General features: G+C 39.4%; 1 protein-coding gene across 6 annotated transcripts in view; it reads right to left on the bottom strand.

Moving 5' to 3' along the window:
- Positions 1–8,403: 8,403 nt before the first annotated feature.
- ATP11C (ATPase phospholipid transporting 11C (ATP11C blood group)) overlaps positions 8,404–26,540 on the bottom strand; it is a 160,536-nt gene continuing 142,399 nt past the window's right edge. For 5 of the 6 annotated variants that reach the window (XM_081043637.1, XM_081043636.1, XM_081043641.1 and 2 more), the window contains 5 exons: positions 24,657–24,722; positions 22,039–22,142; positions 18,317–18,470; positions 11,914–12,018; positions 8,635–9,251 (listed from right to left, as the gene is read on the bottom strand). In XM_081043637.1, the coding sequence (XP_080899763.1) occupies positions 11,917–12,018; positions 18,317–18,470; positions 22,039–22,142; positions 24,657–24,722 (426 nt within the window). In that variant the 3' untranslated portion in view covers positions 8,635–9,251; positions 11,914–11,916. Of the gene's footprint in view, positions 9,252–11,913; positions 12,019–18,316; positions 18,471–22,038; positions 22,143–24,656; positions 24,723–26,540 lie in introns of all 6 variants that reach the window. The other variant, XM_081043640.1, reaches the window with a different exon arrangement.

The following is a 26,540-nucleotide window of genomic DNA, read 5'->3' as shown; positions in this document are numbered from 1 at the left end:
AAGGGGAGGCGGTAATCTGTGCCTTTTGCAGACAAGAGTGCAACAAAGTATAAAAGACTTCCACCCGCAATGATCTAGAGGAAAAGTTTTGATGCCTAAATGAGTAAATTGCAGTTATCTAGAAAATCCAATTAGGTAGACAATGACAGTGCAGGATGAAAGAGATAATGCTTTAAAAATAACATGAAAGGCAGCTGTTAAGAAAATTAGCAAATGCGGGGGGGGGGGGGGTGGCGCGCTCAATAAATACATTTAAAAATTCTGATTAAATTCAATTTCTGACCCTGCTTAGCCTCCATTCTGCTGATCTGCAGAATGAATGAGTGAACGAATAAAAATCGTCATTCCTGGGTCCCCCTTTCCTCAGAGTTGTACTATGGTTCCTGGAGCTAATGCAGTTTCAAGGTGTTGGGAGATGGACGAGGCACCTATCTCATCCCCAAGTATCCACACACCTTGACACCTGAGAGGTCCATCATTCCAATCTACATGGCATCACCTGCAGCCAACTTGCCTGGCTCTTATCAGGTCGGAGCATGGAAGTCCGGAAGTCCGTGCCAAGGCTGACTAGGATCCTGTCTGCCTAGAGGCCCCACATTGGTGATCTCCCCATTCCTGCTGTTTCCCTGAAGGTGCTGCTCAGCAGGAGAGCCTAAGTTGTTCCTGTGTTTTTGTACTCAGAGAGCCCTTTCTCAGTTCTCCTCCAGCAGCCTGGGGGAGGGCTCTATAATCGCGCAATTCCAAGACACTCTACGGTCATGACTCCCCTTTTCTCTCCTCTGCAAACCTTCTACGTTTTTGTGAATGATGCACCTTTGGAATACAAAAGCCAAAAGGTTGTGCAGGTAATTTTGTGCTTTTCCAATGCTATATACTCCTTAAGGTAATGAGGTCGGGGCTGGCTATCTAAATAAGAAGGAGGTAAAGTGGAAAATGCAAAAAACACTCCCTCCATACATTGTCATACCCGTGTCTCACTGCCCTCTGAGTTCAAAGCCAGTTGAGAAATAGGCTCAGGCATCAGTCAGACATAAAATGTATTCATTAATTTAACACACTTGTTAAATATCCTGGATAGTCCCAGCATGGCTCTAGGCCATAAAGATAAGAGCTGTTCATTATTTGCAAAGTTGCATTTTAAAAAACTTGGGCTAGCCTGAGGCCAAAGTGACCTTTCCTGAATTGTATTTAGAATCTATTTAAACAAGATGTGGTGTATGTATACACTTGCACACACACAATGTACATTCGGCAGCAATGAAAAAGAATGAAATCTTACCCTTTGTGACACCTTGGATGGACCTAGAGGGTGTATGCTAAGTGAAATAAGTCAGACAGAGAACGACAGATACCATATGATCTCACTTATATGTGGAATCCAAAAAAACAAAATGAACAAACAAAACAGAAAGAGACTCATAGATACAGAGACCAAAAGGATGGTTACCAGAAGGGAGGCTGTGGGGGAAGGGTGAAAAAGGTGAAAGGGAATATAGTCAGTAATATTGTGATAAGTTTGCAGGTGACAGATGAGTACTAGAATTAGTGGGATGATTGCTTCTCGGCCTCTTGGCTAAGATCAAGTGTAGAATTAGTGGAATGATCGCATTGTAAGGTATAAAAATGTCAAATCACCATATTGTACACCTGAAACGAATGTAACCAATATAATCTTATATGCCAACTACACTTAAATAAAATTTTAAATCATCAAACTTTGAAAAAAAAACCCATTTACTCACAGATTTAGTGGCTGAAAAACTGAAGGCCCCTCCTCCACCTTATCCCCAAAGAGCTCACTGCACGGAAGACTCAGGAATGGAAAAAAACACCAGGAGCCTGTAAGCTGGCATCTCTGAGAAAGGGCTAAAGTGGGCTGAACCAACTCTCTCTCTCTCTCTCAACTCCTTCTCCAGGCTCCCAAGTTAGTAACTTGAGTGCGTAGAGAGGATCAGAAACCCTGTTCCACATGCTTCATAGAGGGTGAGGGTGCCTGTTTTATGGGTGCAGGCAGGAGCATGAAGAGTGGGAAAATTGTTCCATACACAATGAATATTGCTTTATCCAGGTCCTTGTGAGTTGTTCTTGAATTTTGAATAGGGTGGAGGTGAACTTCATTTATCAATATATTATTCCTTCATTTAGCTCATTTTTAAACGCTAAAGTGTCTTTGAGAAGGCAGTATTATACAAGTGCCTCCTACTTTCATTAATCTACACATCCATAAAAATCTATCATCTGTACCACACTAAATATATTACAGAAGTGAGTTCAAATTATTCTCCACATTTTTCTTTTGTAGAAAAAAAATTTTAAAAACTTTAAGTGTGTTTTTCCAGGAGCCATCAGCTCCAAGTCAAATAGTTGTTTCAGTCTAGTTGTGGAGGGCGCAGCTCACAGAGGCCCTTGTGGGGAGCGAACCGGCAATCTTGTTAAGGACACTGCACTCTAAGCAACTGAGCTAACCGGCTGCCCCCACATTTATTTTCTTCATATGGGAAATACAAAGGGTGATGTTTATAAAGGGCTAAAATCTAGCTCCTTAAAGTTTCATCTTTATATTTAATATACTCAATTAGAACATTCAATTTGAATCTGACTCCTTAAATGCAGGATGTGCCAGCTCTGGGCCTGTTTTCCCTCCGATGCATTCCTCACCCTTCCCTGCTCTGCAACGTAGATGGGAGGGACGCCTTCAGACTGTTTCCCAGGCTCCCCATTTCAGCTGCTTCTAGCTGGGTCCAGCCAATTGAAGACACTGGCTGGAAATCGGGGGACAGGTGGGAGAAGCCAGTTTCCACCTCAGGTTGCATCTCCAACAAGTGCCGAGACTGTGGCCCCAGCTGCCAGATAGGCCTGTGGTGATTCCCATTTTTGCCAAGTGATCAGGTCATAGACTCCAGGATCTCTACTTCCTCTTTGTTCCCCCAGCCTAACAGTGGTTCTGGCCTCCTACTCTAACCTCTGGGTTGCTTTGCAGAGTCCTCAGTTGGCTTTTCAGCTCTGCCATCACATATGTAATGAATTCCCTGTATGAAGTTCCCTCCATTTTAAATACACAGAATGGTCTGTCTTCCAGTATGGACCTTGACTGATGCTTTTGGCTTTAAAACTATCTTCATTGAAGTCTATCTCAGATCGTGAAAATGAACTCCATCAAGTGAGTGGGGAGGAGAGTGCGACTCATATACTTACCAGTGTCGAGAACCTAGCTATTATTTCCCAATGTATATTCTATGGAAAACTGGTATCCAATGATTTGTTGTTAGATGGGCTATACAAAATGGGTTCTGTGGTCCAGTGTTTGTAGCATAATGGGTTAAACAAAATCAAATGGCTTTACTATTATATCTCTGAGACTTGAATGTTCTAGTATGTATCATAACTTTTCAAACGGGAGACAATCAAACACAAAACTTCCATAAGTTATGTAACCAGGGAACCCATTTTTTCAAGAAAACCAAATAACATTTCCCAGGGCTCTACTTTCATACATACACTTTGGGAAATGCTGAATAAGTCATGTCAACCAGATTTTGGTAGCAGTGGGGTAAATCGTTTGAGATGGAGTGCTGGCAATATCTCCATGCTCTTGCTTTTAGTACATACTTTAGATAACAGCGGTAGGTGACTAGACTGATGCCTCATAAATCGGAGGTTAGTGGCTTGTATTCTCACTCAGATGGCAGGAAGCAGGGGTAGGCTAACACTTGCCTGCGACACCAGTACCAGTACTTGAGGGAAGCCCAGTTTAGGGACAAAAGGGAGAACCTGGGCCTGGAGCATTCTGAGCCCATCCACCTCAACACTAAGACTGTTGGCGTGACTCCTGTTCATGGTTTGACTTGGAGTAGGACTGACGGCCTACTGATGGCCCCCAGGAAAACGACTGCAGTAAAGTTTGTTTTTTAATTGTTCTAGAATCTGGTAGGACACACTTTAGGAGTCCCAAACAGCATTGTGGTGTAGTGGGAAACCCGTGCCAGACCCAGGTTCAGTCCTGTGGAACTGGGGGCAACATCATTCACCTATCTGAGGCAGCTTCTTCATCTGTAAGAATCTAAAGTTTCATGATCTCTATAGAGGGCTGTTGTGAAGATGAAATGAGGTATGTAAAAACATTCCGAAAAGCACTATGCAGATGCAGATACCACATTTTCCCGAAAATAAGACCTAGCCGGACCATCAGCTCTAATGCGTCTTTTGGAGCAAAAACTAATATAACACCCAGTCTTGTATTATATTGATTATATCATATTATATTAGAGCTGGTCTTATAGTAAAATAAGACCAGGTCTTATATTAATTTTTGCTCCAAAAGACGCATTAGAGCTGACGGTCCAGCTATGTCTTATTTTCGGGTAAACACGGTATTAGGTAATAAGTCATATTTTAGTCTTCTACAGTCAATTTAATGTTCTCTCCCATTATTACTTCTATGCGTCATTGTTTTAACTTTTTAATTTCTCAAATTAACCTTTAAAATAATTTTAGACCTAAGTTGCGAAAATAGTAAAGAATTCCCATATACTTTCAATTGATTCTCCAAAATACAACATATAATCCAAGCATAAAACTCAGGAAATTAGCATTGCTATAACTTATATAATTGTATATAATATATATGCCATAGTCATACTTGAAGAAATCTCACTAATGTCCAATCTGGTGTACCATCCAACTGAGGATCATGTCGTCTGTTTCTGGGCTTTCCTTAGTCGTGGTCTTTCATGATCTTGATAATTTTGACAATTGGAAGCCAGTTATTGTGCAGAACACCCCTCAACTTGGGTGTGTCTGATGCTCTTTCACGGATATTAGTATTTTATATTTGTAGGTATACTATATGGTTATTCATGCCATCGGGATCATACAAAGATCGGTTAAGGGCACGCATTCTAGTCAGAAAACCTAGGTTCCAAATCTGGCTTTACTAAACTGTGACCTTGGTTTAGTGATTTGGTTTACCTGTCAAAAGGAGAAATGTTGATACCTATTTCATAGGGTTGCTGGAATTATCAAAGGAGTGAAAACACGTAACGTTACTACCACACTGCCTTGGCACATAGTAAGCGCTGTATCCAAGTTAGCTAGTATGAGTTGGGATTTTAGTGGCTTCACTAGAAGGAAATATGCTCTTGCAAATCGTTTAAGAGACCAAAGAAGCAGCAGGCATTGTAGCCATGGGCATCCTTTGTCCCTCCCCACCCAAAGAGACAGCGCCAGCAAGAATTCTGGCCCACCAAGAAAGAGGTGGGTGCACTGCGTCTTTCAGCCAGAGGCCTGCTCCTAGCACTTGTTCCTAAGGTCCACGAGATGATGGCTTGCTTGATCCACAGGGCAACATTTCTTCCACACAAAGGGTCCACATACTAGGAAAGGAGCCCACGTCCCCTTGCCCCATCGGTTGCTTGGAAAAAAAAATGTGTCAAATTAATAATAAAAAAAAGTCGTGAAATGATTAAGTCCCTTCTTTTCTGACAACTCTTCCCAGAACTCGGCCCCTCGGGCTTCATTAGTATGCACCCCGCACTTCAGCTCTGGACACATTCACCGAATAACCATAGTGATAACCTCAGCCCCTAACCTTTGCGTGTGCTTCTTGTTGAAGAGGCCAAAGCACTCAAGCCCCTCCCAATACTTACTTTATTGGCCAATCCTGGGCAGGCTCAGCCGTGAGGAAGCTCCTCAACAAGGCTGCATGGGGGAAGGGAAGGAAGGCTGAACAGACTAACTCCAAGAAGGGAGAAAGAATCTAAGACACAGCTCGGAAGATTTGGTAAACGACAACTATTCATTTAAAAAGTCAAAGCGGTACAAAAATCCTTAATACAAAAACAACAACGCTTTCACCTGATTAAGCAAATGACAGCCTACAAAGCAATTTTGATCCTTTACCTCATCTGACCACCGCTCACTCCCCAGACACCATTTCACAGGTGAGAGGAAAGAACTGAGAGGGAAAGGACTGTGACAAAGCTGAAGCTTGAACGCAGGTCTCACCTCCAAATACGGCACATTTCCCATTTAACAACAACAACCACAAAAGGCTACAAAAACAGAGACTGAAGTGTAAAAATGTAATGCATCCAGCTACAGTGGAGAAACTTCAGTTTCTCAGCAGTCAAGGAGAGAAGGGTTTTCCCAAAGGGACTTTCGCAATGCCCTGGATGCAGGCTCAGCAATGTCAGAGAAGCGGAGAGGGGAAGAGAAAGACAAGACGGGGAGGGGGGGGTGGGGGGGTTGGGGGGTGGGGGGGGTGGTAAGAGAAAAAGAAAGGGAGAGAGAGGTGCACACACACATTTTGGACCAAGTTTCGAGCTTCTGTAAAATCCCTGCATCTCTGGCTACTGAAGAGTCAAATGATTTCAACAGGATGGAGACACAGACCATACATCACGCCACCACGTGCAATGCATGGGCAGCAGCAAGCACACTGCAAGGCAGAGGAGACTTTCAATATGTATTTGCTGATCTGGTTGGACTTGTATCGATGCTGTAACAAGATGTCACAGTCTTATGCAGCACTCCTGCCAATACCATAGCCTCCCCAAATTAGGGACTGTGCTAAAATGCCAGTTGAACGCATATAGAAATTGTCCATCTTCTGTGATCTGTACAGGCAAAGAGGAAATTAGAAACTTATTTCCCATCACCAAACTGCTTCCATATCGTTTTTATGTCCAACTGAGACCTTTCCAAAAAAAGAGGCTAAAATAGCAATCATATCATACCAAAGTTTATTGATTACATCAAACAAAAATTTCTGTGATGAAAAAGGCAAGTTGCATTCATAAAAGATGGCATTCACATTCATTATAGAAAGCAACAACGTAGATGTAAAAAATTGCTCTAGTGAAAAATGCAATACTGCAGTCCCATTTTGCAAGCTGAAAAATGATTTTGTCAACACTTGCATAAAATCTGCACATTTGTATACTGCATGTTATTAAAAAATTCTATCAGTAAATTATTGTGAATTTTGCAAATTTAGGCTTATTTTTACTGTTGCTGGTGTTAATGTGACAGGTATGGAATTTATGTTTTCAGTTTAGTAGGTAACATCCTCAAACAATGGACAACAGTTGTAAAATGACAAGGACATTCTGTAGTTCAAAATCATTCAAATGATGAATATATAACCCTATCCTTACATTTCCCCCTTTCTCTGCCACAAAATAAGGTGGTTATAGTGCTAGGCATACTGGATGGCTTACTTCAAGTTATTCCACCTATTAACCCGAGGCTAGCCATTTTTTTAGTTCATTTATAAAATATCTCTTTCAAGTGATTTTGAACTGCAGTGTAATGTGTAGCTGAGACATGACTCTAAATCCCCCTTACTCATCTTCCTGGCTGCAGGGATTTTGTATTTCCACTACCATGGATATTCTGATTATGCCAAATCTCCAATGGTTCTGCCTTAAACAAGGCTCTTTATCTACTGCTGCTCTCTCATTTGTATTCACAGTCCCCATAGTTCTTATGTAAAACAACAATAACAATACATCAACAAGTATAAAAACACGAACATGAACAAGAACAACAAAACATTAAAAGCTTTCCTGGGTCTGATTGTTGAGCTCTTTGGAATAGGCAAAGAATATGTAGACTTTGTTTTCAGCAGACTGCCTCAGATACAGGCTACCAGAACACAGCACTCTTAGGTAGGGTGTGAATAACCTAACAAAATATTCAAAAATAATACTGATAGATGAAAACAAATTGAATCATGAAAATGGGTCAGGAATGATGGAATGGTTTCTGATAACTGAAATTATGTCCTTTCTAGAATTTAAGACAAACTGCATCTTAACAGTCACACAAAATATATATGGAAGAATCAAATGTGCCATATGGACTACATAAATACATTGGTATAGATTGAATCCAATACTCTCCCAAATCAAGGTACAATATAAACACTACTAAGAGTACAGGCATGCCAGAAAGACAACCAAAAATGGAAACTGGTATGAAAACACTTTTAAAAGACCATTTCAACCTAGGAGTCAAATGTAGTCATATATATATATATATATATATATATATATATATATATATATATGTTAAATTTTAACATGTAATAAAGACATTTCACATTTATTTTTATGTTTTAAGTGAACTCATTAGGAGGCTAAAACCTCTTTCTGGCCCAGTAAGATCAGGACTTAATAAAGGTGACTCTCATAGTTTAGAGCTAGCTCATCATGCAGCCAAGTTTGTTGAGAGACAACATTCACGCTCAGAGTCAGGGCTCTGCAGGCTGAAACGTCTTGGGAGAGTTAAAAAAAAAGTGCTGCATTTATGAACCAACGTAGCCTCTTCTCTTCTCTTTCAAATAAAAACCGTTCAGTTTGAAATTAGCTATTCCTCTCTACAAAAAAATTATAAAAGACGGATGTTCTGAATGACCTTTATTTTTATGTAACTATGGCTTTGCCCACCTTACCTCAGATCCCAGTAAAATTACTTTGAGGGGCAACTAAAGCGATTGCCAATGTTTCATTTTCAAATCTAGAAGCCATAAACCCATTAATTCAGAAGAACAAAAGTATTTTTGGGGGGGGGGATTCTCACAAAAATACCCTGAATTAACATTCTTTCCACATTAAGTGCTCAAGGAATTTTTTTGGCAAGGATATTTTATCAAGGGAAAATTAGCACATGGGTGAACAGAAAGGATTAACTATTCTATCTGATGCATTGACATCATTTGGTCTTCTTGTATTTTCAAGTATTCTTTTCATATGTTTGAAAAAATAATTTAAGATTACCATTCAGCAGGAACAAGAAATGTGATCCAAACAGCCTATTTGTTCCGCCAGGCAAAAAAAGAAATATTAGCGAAATCTATCCATTCCCATTGCATGACTTCTATTTTATACTATTGTATTTAAATCCATTCACAGAGTTCATGGGTTAAAAGAGCACCCATTTGGTAGTTTTATTATTCTATCTAAAGCCAGAAATTCTAAATATTCTTGCTTCCAACTTTCATGTAACTCGTAACTTTGAACTTTGGCCATAACGGCTACTTACAATAACTGTAATGCTTAAGAGAGTCATTTGGTATGTCAATGGACATTTATTCTGAACCCTACTAGACAGAAGAGTGGTTTAGTTGGTTGCATATTGAGTATCCTGAGATGATAGCTTTTTGTAGTTGTTTCTTCATGTTTTCTTTTTTAGCTGTGACCACTGTCAACATGCTTGTAGGACAACAATGTAGGCAGTTCAAAGTTCGGACTCTGAAAAATTTAAAGTGTACAGAGTTAAAAGGTTTACCTTAATAATAATCATGTGAAACCATCTGTTTAGCATTTTCAAAAATCAATCAAGTAGTAAGTCAATCAAGTAGCAAGTTTTGTTATGAGAGTAAAGCAACCGTCTTAACCAAGTGCCAAGTTTTATTCACATGCAGGGAAAAAGAAAGTGACACAAGAACCAGTTTTTAACCCTTTTGTAATTTGTCAGCTGAATAGATTCAGACTTGCTTTTTGCTTTTGGATTGCTCCAGGGTTCTCCTAATAGTTGTAACCACGAGGACCACCCACCACAGCAGAGGCGTACCTCACCAAGACCCCTTCCTTTAGTCTGTGACCTCCTTGAAAACGGGGACATTTTCTTTATCTTTCTATCGCCAGCACACAGCAAATGCTCAGGACACGCTGAATGAAATCAATCAATGACTTTTTCTGGATGTATTAATTTTGACAAAGTCCGAAGATATATTCAGTTTGGAAAGACTGATGTGAAGGTATTTTTCCTTAACTGAAAGAAACAGGTTTCCTCCCTATAACATTGAAGTGAATATTCTTTTTGGTAGCTCATACATCATGTATGTACAAGTCAACCGACTCTTCGGTTTTTCTTCTTCATTCTCTTTTTGGAAAAGAAACCACAGAAATTTCCCTAAGAAACCTGTCCATTCTTTTCTGTCCTCTAAACATTATCAGATGCTACGATCGGGATGGGGCACATTAGGACAACTGATCCCTGCGTGGCAATCAGGCATGTTGAAAAGTACAAGTCCTATGTCGAGGGCGGGAGCCTGACTCCGATTCTCCATTCTAAAATCCAACCTTTTGAAATCTGAATGTTGGAAGGCTTTCAAAGGGTGTATTATTTCCTTCCCATTTTCGTGCACCTTCCTTTCCATGGTTGGACTAGAAGTCCTCTCGAGTGCCTGCCATTCCTTTTTACGTTCCATAGCCTCCTATTAGTTTTTCAGATAGCAGGGTCATGGTGACTCTAATCAAAATAAGACTGCCATTCACAACGAGAACTTCTAAAACGTGTCATGCCGTTCCCTTATTAACACCAAGGGACAAACTCAGGGGCTAAACTAACTGCCAAATATTTTCCTTGGAGGAGAAATACTGCCACATAAAAATACATTCCTGGAAGAAATAACTACATTTGAAATAAAATAACTGTTAAAAAAATACAACTTCCTCTGTTCTGTTAGGTATCATAGGAGTTAAGGCCCTGGAGAGACCAAAAGCAGCAGCAGTGTCTGCTACCCAGCCTAGCACCCCAAACCACAGACCAAGTGAAGAAAGCAATCCAGGGGGATACAAAATTAACTGGAAACAGTAGAGCACCGCACAGCTGAAGACAAGGCTATCTGGGACAAAAGGGTCCAAGACTTTGAAGGCTACTGGGAAGCAGACTCGTTACCGAGGGAAAATATAAGCAGGTGAGTTGCTCCAAATGGGGGCGGGGGGTGGGGATGATGCTGACTGAGGCCAAAATGAGTTGGCTTCCAAAAGAACACTGCAGATGCCGACTGCAATGAACTGCAGGAGATGGAGGAACCAAAAGAATCAATTCATTAGTTAGATATGTATTCTTTGCGGGAGGGCGGGCAAGCTGATAGCTAACGAAAAAGTGGGCCCATCAGGTGGACACAATTGTTAGTTTCAAAGTGAATGGACCTGCAATTTCTTTCACAACAATCATTAATTTTTACGTGCGCATGAAAGACAGCCCAGCCCTAAGCTGGTTCGAGTTGTTTCCAAGCAGAAAAGCTTGGAACCCTCATTCATGAATGACTCTAAATTCCCATGGATGGAGAAAAGACCTATGAAGGTCTGAGGTGACAGAGTCCACTGCAGTGGGAAACAGAAAACACATGGAGGAGTCATTCTGAGTTCGAGAGTCCTCCCCCAGCACAGCAATGCCTCCCAAATATTCTGGGGGGCAAATGACAGAATATGGCACAAAATGAATTTACTCATTTCTGGAAAAATTAATTATGAAGCAGTGTATTTCATTAGCCTAACATCCCCCTGAATGGCTAGGAAAGATTTTACCTCTGAAAGTCGAAACACTTAGCTTGAATAAAACTTGACATTAAAAAGTGATTACAGTAGACTGGATCATTAATACATTTTTGGGGATCACACATTTACAAGGACATTAAGTATATACCTGCAAACACACAAGACACAGCACATGGAGATACAAACACACTGAATTATTTTCACATAATTCCCAAAAGAACATGCAATGCTAAACTGACTCGATATTATACAGATGCAATTTTGGAATATTTGCTTTCAATTTTCCAAATCACGTTTTAAAATCCGAATTGTATTTCCTGATCAGTATTAAGGAGCATTTTCACATGACGGCACTGCCGTCACTACTTGTTCCTTACAAATTAAATATATTGCGTTACACCCTTTAGCTCTGGAAAATGCCTAGAATTTTATTTGGGGGCTTAGCAAATTTAAAATGTGTATTTCCCCATATTCCAAGTAATGCATCTTTATACTTTTGCGAAGAATAGTGTAAAGTTCACCACACCAACAGCAGAGAAAATTTAGAGAGTGATATTTTCATTTTTTTTTCTTTATAATGCTGTTAATCCGTTTCTTTAAAGCCAGCCCGCTTCACGCTAGGTACCTGTTACAATATATTAGATTCGTCTGAGAATGTTCGTAAAAGAAGAGGTCTGACTGAAGGTCTGGTGGATAATGAGTCAGATGCCTTTTTACAGCTCAGATTTCTCTGTAATAGTGAGGTAAAGATACTTAAAGAATTTGAAGATTGGTTAACCTACCTGGTGATAAAAATATAGAAGAAAAAAAATCATTTCCTATATACTACTCTTGTGGCCAAAGTACAAAGGATTACACGATAGCAAATGCATAACATTTAAATGAATACATTTCAAGACCTAAGAAAGTCTCCAACTGGAACTGAACTGTTTTCATGGTAGAAATATACAGACAGTAGTAGTATGTGGCAAACTTGGGTTTTTGAAATGACACTGGTAGATTATGTGGTGGATGAGTCAATATGGTCTGATTAGTAAACCTTACCCTCCTTTTGGTGAACACCTCTGAGAGTTGTGCCAGTGCGGTCAGTGTATCGAACAAAGAGAAATTTGTGCAAAACATTCCTGTCTTGGTGAACAGATTACTTCTAAGCCGCCGTGGCTTCTACTGCATACTAGGAATCAATGGGACCAGAGACTTACTGTTCAAGTTTTTGTAAATCACTTCCTCTTCAGTGTGACAGTTTGAGAAGGTGAACAAATGATTAAAGGAAAATGACAAAATACTCTTAAGTATCAATGGAAGATAACAAAAATGATGCATGAGCAGTAATTTTTCATAAAGAATCAGAAAATGGTGTCAAGCAAATGAGAATGCAAGCAAGTCGGTACATTAAGAAAGGAAATCACCTTATTCACTCCAAGAGAAACTGTGATTGCTGGAAGTTTGAGAAAGCATGAAGACAGTAGATGTTCCTGAGGAAGGGAGGCGTTTCGTTACCTTGTTCACAATTGCACAAAAGGTGGGAAATTGCAGTAGGAAAGAGAAATGCAGAAACCGAAAAAAAAAAAAAAGTAAATACTCTCTGAAATGTAAGACATTTAAAAAGAAACCTTGAGAATTTGAAGTCGAAATGACATGTTAGTTTTGAAGATGCTACTTTCACAAGTAAAAGTAGAGTTAGAGTTAGGAACAGTCTATTATATGTGCAAACTAATATTTCTCTGTATATCACTTTAAAATTATTTTCTTAATGGGAAAATTGACTATTTTGAATAATTTTCAAATATGCTTCTCATTGAAATAAGGCTTATCTCTAATCATTAATTCACTCAGCTACACTGTTCAAAATCCATGAGGTCAGAGAGCTATGTCCAGGCTCCATTACCAATCCATCTTGAAGTGAGTAATCTCTCCTATTCAACTGCACAGATACAATAGGAAGGAAACTGACAGCCCTTGGGAAGCTGCAGGTTAAAAACCTAATCAAAACTAACACAAATGGAAAACATATGGTGAAATCACACTTTAGTCCCATTCACCTCTAGGCCAATGCTTAACTTCTTTTATTCTAACATAATTTGATGGGTTTCCTTTTCCTACAGAGACCTCCTTTTAAAAGGGTAGGCTAAAGAGCTATGAATTTTTCCTTTAAAACACCCAGAAAAAGTAAGCATTGATAACTTAGTTCAATCAGAAAATATAGAAGGTTATTTTTCCCCCTTCTTATTCTGTGCCTGAAGTTATAAGCTAATTTACAGACTTGGTTCTTGCAGTGCCCAAGCAAAGCACAAGATGAGTAGTTAACTATGGGGATGAGATTAACAATTCTGCTTATTACCCATATCTGCTACTTAGTGACTAATGAAAACAGGCTTAAGAAAAGAAACCAGTTAAAGTAAAATTTGTGTCCAGCAGAGTCGAATAAACAGTTAAACTTTTAAAGGCAAATACTTTGATTTATTCATATATTTTAACGTAAGTATGTTAAAATTCTATAAAATATTTTACCTTCAAGTTGGTGACATGCAAATTTCAAATGTATAAAGCTAAATAAAAATTTAGTTTGTGAAAAAATGTTTTATAATTGCTCTGTCTTCTATTTTGTGGGCCAAAACTTTACAAGATTAACATGATAGCAAGTCCCCCACCCCGTGTTTAATACAGTTAAGATTGTATAAGCACATTTTGGTGTGCTCAAAACCTTGTACCCAACCATCAGAGATAAAAGTATTTCTATGAAGCATAAATTTGAGGGGCTTATAGATTAGGTTACTTTATAAAGGAAAAAAAAAGGAAATATGCAAGTACAGAAGGCAATAGAGAGCATGGAAAAAGCATCTAAAGCAATCAAAAATTGATACAGCTAGCAAATGGTGGGGGAGACAGGTAAGAAGGATGGAGATAATGAGCTAAAACAGCATGAAATTTCCACATTCCTTTGCAGTCATCTATAGAGCTTTGACACTGGCTCCGTTGGCAGTCGGTCAAGAAGGCCAATGCATAAAGGTCCATCTCAACAGCCACAACGGTTAAGATTCAACTTTATTTTGGTCTAACCCAATTCACAGGGCCATTATCCTCAGAACCCATGGTTGTCATATGACACTGTCAGCATTGCAATAGTAATCATAATTGTCACCATTGTTATTATAAGGATAAACTGTATTTTCCAAAATTTCCAGTGCTTTCTTTGGGAAGTTTACTCAGACAGCTGACATTCTTCCTTTTCCTGTCTTCCAATCGGAATGAGCTTCCTATATAATGGCATATTTCTCCTTGTTTGTGCAGACATCCCATGCTAGGCATTGCCATGTTGCTGGGTCCATTCCCTTTAGATTATAGTGTTCCCATGTCTAGCAGGCAAAGTCAAACCTTCCTTTTGATTGCGGTGGTTTACATGGGAAAACTTACATTCAAGATATGGGGAACGTTCCTCCACTGGAAATGGGAAGTGGTATTTATACCACTTAGCCAGAAAGTCCAGGTACATTTCACTCATTGAGAGATAGCCAAATAACTGTGCTTAGAGAACACAACTTTTTGAAATACCAAAAATCCTAAACTTGAAATTTCCTGTGAAGTGTTATCCTGCTACTCCACTGTTCCGGGCTCAGTGGCAGTTTCATCATATACGGTTAGCAGTATGGTGGTGCGGCTTTGTCAATTTATAAGCTACAGAAAAGCCCTATAATCCTTTATGATGAGATTTTAGCTCAAAAATGAAGCACACTGCTGAAAATATAGCTAAGGAATACATAGCATAACTACACCCTTGAGTTAAATGACTGAGGGAACCTATTTTTGAAGATAGCAGAATCCTTTATAATGCTACCGAACTCGGCTGTAATGGACGCTGCCATACCAGCCTTTTTCCTGGAGGCTTCAGGAAGTAGCGACTGGGACCTTGAAACACCTCCGTTGCATAATAACGAGCCATATCACTGAGTCTACTATTCTGATTCATACCTGCTAACAGAAGTGTTCCCTCTGAATCCCCCTATGTGACCTAACTAGAGTGAAGACTCCTTGTGAGCTGGGGCCCCATCCGATTCTTCCCTGAATCACCAACACCTAGTACAGTAGCTACTCACATTGGTGCAAAAGGAATTGCGGTTTTTGCAATTGATTTTAACCTTTTAAACTGCAATTCCTTTTGCACCAACCTAAGAACTTACAGTGGACCCTCAGGGAATGTGTTGAATTGAATGGAATTCACCAGAAGGCTGCTTCTGTAATTGTGAAACGTATATTGTTTAGCTGCTTCTTCAAATGCCACAGAGACATTTTCACTACCCACTGCTAAGTTCCTTCTCAAAGCAGCTGCCAAGACCCACATGAGGATATAGCACTGGAGCCTACTCTTGGCCGTGTATATCAAGTATCCAAGATACTTAGTGGTGGAAGTCAAGGGATCTTCTACTTTTAGGTAGGGATGTACCTTTTATCCCATACCTTTATCCCTCTCAACCTGGTCAGGTATGAGATCAACCCAGTGTAAAATCATCTTTTGCCTCTCTTTAAAACGAGGCCAATGCCTTAACAAGGGATACTGAACAAAGCAGAAAGTCACCCGGATGTCAGACTGTTGGTCATTAAGATACTCCTTCTCCTTTATCTTAGAAGTGGACTCCGCCTCTCTGATATAGCCACGTAGGGCCTTATGTAAACAGACATGACTTATCAGAATAGCCGTGGCTGCCATGTTTTAGGTGGCCTTTATGCATTCACAGGTACTACTTTGCTCTTGCATTTCCTCACAAGGAAAAAAAAAAGTGGCAGCACTGCTGAGTGGCCACAATGTTTTGTCTCATCTGCAACTCTCAAAATCCCATGGAGTCTGAAAAACCATTCAGCCTTTCAGACACTGGATATAAAGAGAGATGTTCATCATTAGGCGGTTCAACATATTCATTGGTTCATTGCGGGCAGGAATAAATGAATGAATGATTGAATGAATGAAGGTGATGATGGAAATTCCCCTGCTTGTTCTAGCACATCAGCATGCCAAGCTACTAGAATTGCTCCTATCATGTACACAACCCACGGCAAACAAATTTCATGCTGAATCCCTGGCAACATTCTATGGCTACTATGTAAAAAGGGCTGCAGGTTCAGAAGTCTATGCTTTCAACAGAGGTTAGGAATCTGCTGTTTGCAGGGAAAGAAAATGTTCTCAGTCTTTACCTATGTTTTGTGGCATCCCTCCATTTAATTAAGATAAAAACATTTAAAATATTTACTGGCCATTTGATTTATATAAAAGTCACTTCCAGCCAGTATCTAATTTTTTTTTAAATAAAAGGCCTAAAGAAGAGGATAAGATAATATGTTTGAAGGTTTTGATTTCTGAGATTTTTGTATCATATCATCTTGAGAACATGAAGCTGGGTGTGAGCCATTATTTAGTATGAGCTCCATTACCCCAACTAAGAAAAACATTTAGGAGCACCCCAAAGTGTACTCCCACATAGGGACAATGGAAGAGCACCTCAGAGATCCTTCCCAGACAAATTCTTTATTATAACAAGGCACCAAACCACTTCTTACTGTGATTTTTTAAAAATTTATTTCGCTTCATGCAAATTGCCACTTGAGCCCTTCTGGGAGGAACCGGTTTTACTGATCTGTTTCATCCCTGTTTAACTGATATTAAGGTATAATCAGACAAGAGAATGTCACTTTACCATCCTAAGACTAAACACCAGGGTAGAGGGAGTTAGTTGGGGGTCTACTGGGAGGATTAAAGAGTAGACTAAGGCAGTCCTAGCTAGGTTAAGATTATTGGGTGCAGTTCTAGCCATAAGGCATTCAGAAGCAGGGAGTTAAGGCCAGTTCTGACCACCTAACTGTACACTGACTGGCCTTGTATGCCAAGTATCAATGCAGCTTATGCCACTGATAATCTATTGCTTTTGATTGGGGCTGATATTGACTCGTATCAATGAAGCCACTCTTCATACATCTAATTACTGAAGATATTCCCACTATAAACATTTTAGTTCCCTATGTCTGTATGATGACATCCACTGGATTTTATCAATTCAATAGGTCTCCCCAAAATCAGATAAACCAGTTTTGTACCTAAACTGGTGGGCAAATTTGATCAAACAGATCAGGTAGATACAGCTTACATTATTTCCTGAAAATATTGCCTTAGAGGGGTTACAAGATCTACTTGGTGTCAAGATGACAGAAACAGGGCTTTCTTTGGAAAAATGAGCTAGTGTTGGCAGGAAGACTATGACATATTTAATTAACCTGTTGGTCAAAATTTGCGGGAAGCTTTTTATTCTCCCTCAGGCTAATCTACCCCTTTCAATTTAAAGGCTTTTTAAGAAATGTTCAAAAGATATCAGACAATGCAGGGCCAAGCAATTAGGCTGACAGAGGGTAATAACTTCTCGTTCCAGCAAGAAATTTACAATTTAAGCAGCAAAAATAAAAACACACTTATAAAACAATTCTGAATTTTTACAAGTGTGTTCCGGAGGGTAAGGATGCAGAAACCACATCCAGACAATTTTCTTTGGTTCAATGATACTGCTGGACAGACAGGGCTAGAAGCAACACAGAGATTAAGCAGCACTATAATTAAAGGAAGGGGAAAGGTTTGAAAAAGGAAAATTGGGATTACCAACTGAAAAAAATATGCAAACAACCCATAGAGAAATGTCCAAGGTTAAAGCTGGAATGTTGGTGTGGAGTGTAAATTCCTGGTGTGAAAATTCTAGGCTAAAGAAAAACACCATTTTTTCCATTTAAAATTCCATATGGAGCATATAAGATACTCCATATGGACGGCTAAAGGTCACATAGAACACTATTAAGGAATCTACTTACCACCTGCATTGGATAACGAAGTTTTTACTATACTTTTTATGCAGAAGAGGAAATTAAGTGATGAACCTGTAAGGAGGGGTTTAACATGCTGTAACTAATGCAATTCTCTCAAGAAGGTTTTTAGTTCACGGCAGATATTGAAGCCCCTTCCAAAAATCAGATTGCAATATAAACTTAGTTCTTACCCTGGCACTTCTTCGTCTCACATTCTTTAATAGTATCAGGAGAATCTCAGGGAAAAGGCTGATAAATATTAAAAGAATGATGGCTAACCACGTGGATACAGAAGACAGCATCTTAGCAAATACGAAATACATTCTCTGCTGTTTGAGGAAAGGCCTAGAGTAGAAAGAAAATACAAATGGAAAAACAAATCAGTTTCTGTTATATGAAACAGAAGTGTAATTGAAACTGTCTTTTGTATTTAGAAGAAATTTTCCTTACTCACATTAATAAAATTAATTAAAAAATATTTTCCAACAGATTTCATTTACCAAATGTTTGGAAAGAAATGAAATGATAATCAAAAAAGAAAAAAAGATAATAAAATGCCTTTGACTTAGAAACAAACAAGCAATCAACCTTAAAGCTGCCAACTGGAGAGTATTTGTTTGCGTTAGAAAATTCTGGAGCTTCAAAGCTATTCAAGAAAAATGATGGTTAAATTTTACGCTAAGTAGCATTTTATTTCCTCGACTGTTTTATTACTATGAGAGCGAATTTGTGCTCTATATTCAAAATTTAAAGGACATTTTTATAACACTCCCCAAGCACCCCTATGCAAATACAAAAAGGACTGTAGAGCTTATCTCTCTGAAATGGGAGGAATCTATCATTCTCACCCACAAGTACATTGAGAGTGCCAAAAAAATGTATACACATTTTAAGAAAGGAAAACTGTATTAAAATTGTAATACTCAATATATACCAATAACATAAGATGAATGCAAGTCACATTTGACTTCTGCAATTACAAGAGGTGCTCAAAGTGGTTACCATCAGCGTCCGGACACTTCTGATTATGGCGAACTACTGCTTGAGTAACAGTGACCAAAGTGTCCACTTGTATACTTTTGGCACCCCCGGCCTGATATATTGAGTAGCAGTGTGTGCAAAATAGGCTGACAGACAGCAGAATATTATAATAGGATATTAAGCCTTGGAGTCCAGAAATCCAGGAGGACCCCTCATTCTGATATTGCATTTCCTTCCAAGTCATCTACTGAGCTGTTAGGTGGCTATGGAGAAGCACAGCCAGGTGCCCTTCACCTGCCTGAGCTGAAGCACAGAGCGGCTACTCAAGGTGAGGATGCACATCAGACTATCCTTGGATTAGGAGCCCTAGATGGGTAACTGGTTGGTCCCAGTTAGTAGATCATGCATAGTGCTCACTCAAACAGGTTTCTCGTTTAAAAATGGACGTTTGTGCACTCTTAGGTAACATAATAAAAATGAAACGTGTGGCAAAAAAATGAGGACGGTAACGTGGAGAAACGTATGAGATCTGGGCTAAACAGGATTTCTTGGGTCCCTACCATATGGAAAAGATTTCTGCAGCGCTCTACCTGCACTCTAGTTTTGAAGAGCACCCTAACTTTCTAGGCAGTTAACTGAGCCATAATAAGGGTCCAGCGGGCAACTGACAGCTGGTCACAGGATATTTCTTTGCACAGTACACGCAATACTCTGTGATTAATATCTCTAGCGTTTTGTTTTGTTTTGTTTTGTTTTTCACCTCGGTGACATCTGTGGAGGTTTGCAGGGGAGCAGTACAAAACAGAAGATATTATTCCGGGTTGGGTTTGGGGTTCAGAAATCATTCTCACTGCCCACTCCCAAAGAGGAGTATGTTACAATACCTCAAGGTTGGACATTTCTAGAGATAGGAACTGCAACCAGCATTTAGCTGCAGTTTCACAGATTCTAGTCACATCTTGCTGGTTGCTTTATAATATAAATTTGATATTCATGTAGTAGCTCAACTCAGACAGGTCTACTAAAAGGGAGCAATATACGCAACAAAATAAAAGATTAATATTTCATTTTCAGTTAAGTATCTCTAATGAATCGAAACAGGTATGATGAAGTCTTAGTCACTTTAAAGGATTTACTTAAATCAATAAAGAACAGTCTACGGTGAGAGTTAGAAACTTGTTTAGTTTGCTAGACACATTTTATTCTTGTGGAAAACTTGCATAATTAGTTCAGATGCTTATTAGACAGATTCATAGACAGAATTAATGTACTGCGACAGACCTACAATTGCATATTTCAGTTGGTTAATCAACGTTGATTCATCTGTATATTATTAAAGAAAACAGACTTCCTTTAGCCTCACTGCTTTAATAATTACCTATATAGGTGCCAAATAAATGCTGTAATGACACTTTTTGGAGCGGTACTTCCTTAAGTGATTAGGTTGTTCATATTTTTTATTCTTAAGGTTTTTATTGAAAAAAGCTTTTCAAAAAAGTCGAGTTTCTTCTAATTAAGTCTCAAGGGACACATCCAGGGTCATCACATCTCTGCGATAACGTGGAATGTTTTGCATGTATGATTTTTGCTCAAACGAGTAAAAATATATACGCCTAGAATCTCACCTTATGGCTGAGTCTAATCATGCTCTCTGCTGCTGGCATCCTCGTCAGGGGAAGCCATTGATTCATGAAAACAAGTATGATATTCAAAAAGAAAATACAGTTGACCCTTGAACAACACAGGTAAATGTACAGTCGGCCCTCCTTTTCCTTGGTTTCGCATACACGGAGTCAACTAACTGTAGATGGAGAACATTATTTTTGATCTGTGGTTGGAAATCTCCGAGTGCAGGGGGCCAACTGTAAGCATTGTTTTACGCTATTTCACATCAACGATTTGAGCACCTGCGGATTTTGGTATCTGCAGGGGTCCTGGAACCAATCCCCAGAGGATACCAAGGGATGACTGACTGGAGGTTTAAGTTGTTGCAAGTCAAAAGACCATATGTGGATTTTCGACTGTGCAACAGGGTCGGCGTCCCTAACCCCCATGTTGTTCAAGGGTCAACTGTACAGGCTTCTGGGAGTAAGGAAAGGAGAGGAAAATTTGACTTATTTTCATTCGTCATAAGTCTCCCAATCACAGCTATGTGTCCCTCAATGGACTCCAATCTCTTTGAGGCAAGGGTACGGTCTATTTGTCTCTGTATCCCAGAGTACCTTGCTCAAAAATGGAGTCTGAATATACATGTATTAAACCAAAATGAACTGAATGAACTTTAAGGCCAAGCTGTAGATTCTGCCATTACCCACAAAACAATGAGGTGATTTCAAGATATAAGTCTCTGAGTATTAAGTGGTATACATTCTATACCATGAGCACATCTGCAGTGACATAAATGACAGTTATATACCATAAGGAGAGAATAGGGTCTAAATAGATAATAATGCTATCTATCAGCCACTACATTGTGTAGAAACTTTACAGGATGAATATTTCTACCAGAAATCACATGGGAGATCATGCTAGAAATTACAGTTTCACCTCATAGAGAGATGTTTACACACTTTCATGTTGAAAGATTTGATAGGGGCTACCAGAAGGGAGGTCTTTTGAGTAACCCGTGCAGTGTATTTACTTGTATTTGATTTCTTACTTGAAATTAGCAGTGTTATTGGCTAGAAGTGACTTCCAGTCCATTTATACTGAAGACCAGCCATCATGATCAAAACTTTAAAAGCATATAATTAACGCTTGCATATACAACTTATATATACCCATATACCTATTTTTTTATTGTGGATATTTTATTTAGTCATTTTTGTTTACAACTGAAATTCTGGGAATTCAAAATTAGCATCCTTGCCCGCGAGCTTACATATACCTATTTTATTATTTACGTAAAACTCACACATATATAGCTGCTTACCAAATGATTCCTCCCCAGAAGAATGAGAAAAACACATAAAAGGTTAAAGAACCCCAAATCACAAAATGATTTATCCACGTCCAGAAGCGAGTATCCAAGGCAAGCTGAAAAGAGAACACAAGAGATTTCGTGATGGGTACAAATTGCACCTGGCAATAATATACTATGGTATCTGATGACTTGTATACAATATAATACCTATGGGAGGATGTAGCTTGGGCCAAACTTCAAGAAAAGAATGGAACTAAAGGTAGAACAGAGTCCAGGCTTTACAAAGAGCTACGGTATGAAAGAGCTGAACTCTGCCCCACGGCCTCTAGGCTCTAGAGTATAGGTGTGGAGATGGGGTTAAGTAAGCAGCCAGAAGGCATGGGGCTACAGATGTCTCACTATTGAAGGAAGGGCAAAGAATGAGGTAATGGTAACATCCAGGAGTCTGGAGGCCCAAGGCTGCAGGTAGTGGCAGCCAGGGAGATGATGGCAGAAGGAGAAGGCCTAACTGGTGGAGGCAGGTATAATGAAAAGCAATAGGAGAAGGAAGACCTGGGTAGCTAGGAAGGATATGCAAACTATATAAAGGAGTCATGGTATTTCTAATCCAACAGAAGGGGGTTACAAAATGCCAAGGAAACTAGCTCGATACACCTGCATCATGGAGCAACAGATCGTGGGTCTGACTATGTAGTGTGCCTTTCAACTGCAAAACCCTTACCTACTCAATTACATTAATAACATTTTCAGTTGCCTTAGATATTAATCCCTTCATGTTCCTGCCAGGGCTGATTGTTTCTTCAGATTGTGGAAACTGGGATTTTCAAATGCAATCTAAACACAAAAAGTATGGTCTGTTTTGCTTGTTTCAAATTTCTGGGCCACAAGGACTAATAATATCCAGGGCATTTAATGACTGAAGAGGAGGTGGTATCTCAGTTTTGTTACTTGCTGTGACACACGGTCCTCATCTTTCCATTACAGTTTCTCACTCACAAACAGGATGTTGATAACATTGTTAATGTAGCCCAGTATCGGGTTCTCACCCTCTGGGCTGCTAGTGAAAAGGTCACAGTAACACCCATCCAAAGAAGAGGGAGTGGACACGTGAAAAATGCTACAGTAAGGCCAACTTTATGAAGGACACTTGGAAGCCCTGGGGCCAGACACAAGGCCAGGGGGAAAAAAGAGGGGGAGGCTTCCATTTCATAACATGATCCTTTGAAACATAATAATAAACAACAACTAGCACTTACTGAGCTGGGCACATTCTATATGCTGGACTCCATTCTAAGTACTTTAAATGTATCACCATTGACTTCTCACAGAAGAACCTAAGAGAGGTGGGTGCTACTTTTATCTCCATTTTATAGAAGAGGAAAGGGAGGTCTGAGAAAGGAAGCCTCTTGCCTGACGACACCTTGCTAGTGAGTAGCTAAAGTGAGGCAAGTGGTAACGTCTTTTTGTAGTCGTAAAATACTATTGAAATAGTAGATGCAAACATGCTAGTTCTGGTTGGTATAAGAAATTACCCAGAAATAAAAATTTAGAGGGGAAATGATTAGAAATCTATTGTCAATTATACTTCTGAATTGGAGTTCTGACCTAGACTAGGCATACTGTAATTCATTTGAACATACTCATTCTTGGATCCCATGTGAGGTGTTTCTTACTGGAATGATCAAAAAAATTTGATTATGTTTCCAACTGTCAGAAGAGTCTCAACTTAGGAAAATGAAGGGTAGCATTCATCATGGCGTCAGAGCCATTATTATATGGCTGCCAGTGATTCTGCCCAAACTCCCCTTCTTGTATATTATCTGCTGTATATTTTTATGCATTTCATTACCAATATGGGTAAATTTCAGTGATGAATACATTATATAAAATTTCATCATTACCAAGCTCTTTTGCATACATATTTTGCTCATGGACACCTATTCAACTATCTTAAGTACCCAAATTCCTTAAAGGCCTGGCATTCTTTTTTTTTTATTTTTTTTTATTTTTTTTACATCCCTCACACTGTGAACCCCCCTCCTCCCCTCCCCCACCACCCCGACCTCACACCGAGCCATCACATTATACACATAAAATTATAGTTGGCATTCATTAATGTCCAGCCTCTGGTGTACAATGCCATGACCAGGCATCCACAGCATCCCTGAGGTGGTCTCCCAAACAGGACACATGTCCATCGGACACCCAACAAAATCCCCAAACACTATTGAATAAGTTCCCCAAAGTAATTCTCAAAAAACCCTGAGGCCATCCTGTGGTCACCAGCCGCCCCTCAATCCCTTCACCCTTCCCCCCATCCCCAACCCCCTCCCCCCCGCCCATCTAACAACTCTCGGTGTTTTGTGTCCCCAAAACTGTTCCTGATTAGTTCATACACATATTCTTTTCTAGGCCTGGCATTCTTAAACAGATATATAACTTTAAAGAGGATAGACAATATACAATAAACAATAAATCACAAATGGTATAAAATGCCCAAATCTCTAATATCATATATATCTTAGTAAGTATTCAGACTTGGATAACAGCCTGTAATAAAAATAAAGATTAAGACCAGAAACTATTACAAAAGGGTGGTAAATATTTAGAATAAATAAAAATCTAACCTTCAGAGTTACAGTGAAAACTAGGACTGTAAAAACAATGGTTCCAAAAGTCCAGTTGCCATAGACCTGAAAAACATTGAACAATTACATGTACCAAGAATACACAAGCCTGCTTAATAAAAACCAAAAAAACCAAGTTTAATCTTGTGTGTAACTGCTAAAGATTTCTCTATGACTTATTTAGGGAAATATCTGGCCAAAAGACCAGGCCAAACGGCTGGCTTTTACTGTGACCGTAAATTTTCTTGGTTAGATGCACTACATTTGCGGTTGGTAGAATTTATTTCCATTACTCCATGCAGCATCAAACAGGGAAAACACCGGTATGATAAAGGCAGAAAACAAAAGAAAACCCTGTTCTACAAACAATAATGTTCATCAAAGCAAATCACTGGAGGACTCACATTTTTGAAGATTGATACGGGCTTTTCCTACAATATAAAACTAAAGCTCTGAAATAAGAATTTGCAGAGAAATGGACTCACATTTTTAAAACAGAGTCTACTTTTTGACTGTAAATATTAGAGCTGTCAGCGTGTGCACATCAAAGAAAAGCAGAGACCATGTAAAAATCCAAATGATGGCAATGAATGGCACATATGCTTACCAAATGCTGTCAAGATCTGAATGCGTAATGTTAAAACAGAAAATGAAATGTAAAAGGTTTTCAAAAAATAAAAACAAGAAATTAAGGTTAATAGAAGCAAAAAAAAAAATTGATCAAATCATACATGAGCGTTAAGTTTAGTTGCTGATAGCAGTCCTAATACTTAATTGTAATTTTAGCAAACATTTAGAAGGATGATGACATATACAGTAATATCTAATTAAAATTAATCTGGACACCAGGAACTCAAAATAGGTGATGAATTGGACACAGGCAGGGCTAAGGCTCCCCATATACCACCTGAAGAAGTTGTTGAGCAAACGAACCATGTCAACAGGACTACAGGACAGTATCCGCCTATTTAGCAGCAAAGTTTTTTAAAAGCAAGAGTCAGCTCTATATAATTTATGTGCCAATAAAAATAAAACAAAAAGTCAGATTCAGTCATAAAGTTGAAGGGATCTGAGAAGCATAAAATCCAATCCCATCTTTTTTTCTTCTTCATAATTTTTACTGGGGAATATTGGGGAACACTGAGTTTCTCCAGGGCCCGTCAGCTCCAAGTTGTTGTCCTTCAATCTAGTTGTGGAGGGCGCAACTCAGCTCCAAGTCCTGTCGCCGTTTTCAATCTTTAGTTGCAGGGGGTGCAGCCCACCATCCCATGTGGGAATGGAACCAGCAACCTTGTTGTTGAGAGCTCGCGCTCTAACCAGCTGAGCCATCTGGCTGCCTCTCCGGAAGCTCAGCGGCAGCTTGTTGTCTTCAATCTAGTTGTGGAGGGCACAGCTCACTGGCCCATGTGGGGATCGAACCGGCAATCCTGTGGTTCAGAGCTCACGCTCTAATCAACTGAGCCATCCGGCTGCCCCCAATCCCTTCTTCTTACTGATGGGCACAGTTGACCTGGAAAGCTGAAGTGACTGGCCAGAGGACACACAGAGAAATGTAGAAGGGCATGCTTCTTGGCAAGCGCTACTGAAGGACAAGATCTGTGTTTCCTCACAAGTTACTTGGTGATCAGCAATTTTAATGGATTCATACTAAACTGACTTGTCAGTCCAAATTAGAGGTTTTGCCTGTAGTACCTAATTTCAAAGTATCATTCAAATCCACAGAGCCTATCACGCTTGTAACAGATGTTGACTGTCTAGGTTCTAGACACAGTCGTTATACTCAGTAAGTTCTTTTTGAATCTCAGCTTTGCTTCATGTTATGAGTAAAGAATGAGTGACCACAAAAGAGGAAGCCCAGAGTGGCCGGTTAGCTCAGTTTTAGAG

Source organism: Rhinolophus hipposideros (assembly GCF_964194185.1).
Source record: "Rhinolophus hipposideros genome assembly, chromosome: X".
Taxonomy (NCBI): Eukaryota; Metazoa; Chordata; class Mammalia; order Chiroptera; family Rhinolophidae; genus Rhinolophus; species Rhinolophus hipposideros.
This window is presented reverse-complemented; position numbering and strand designations above follow the sequence as displayed.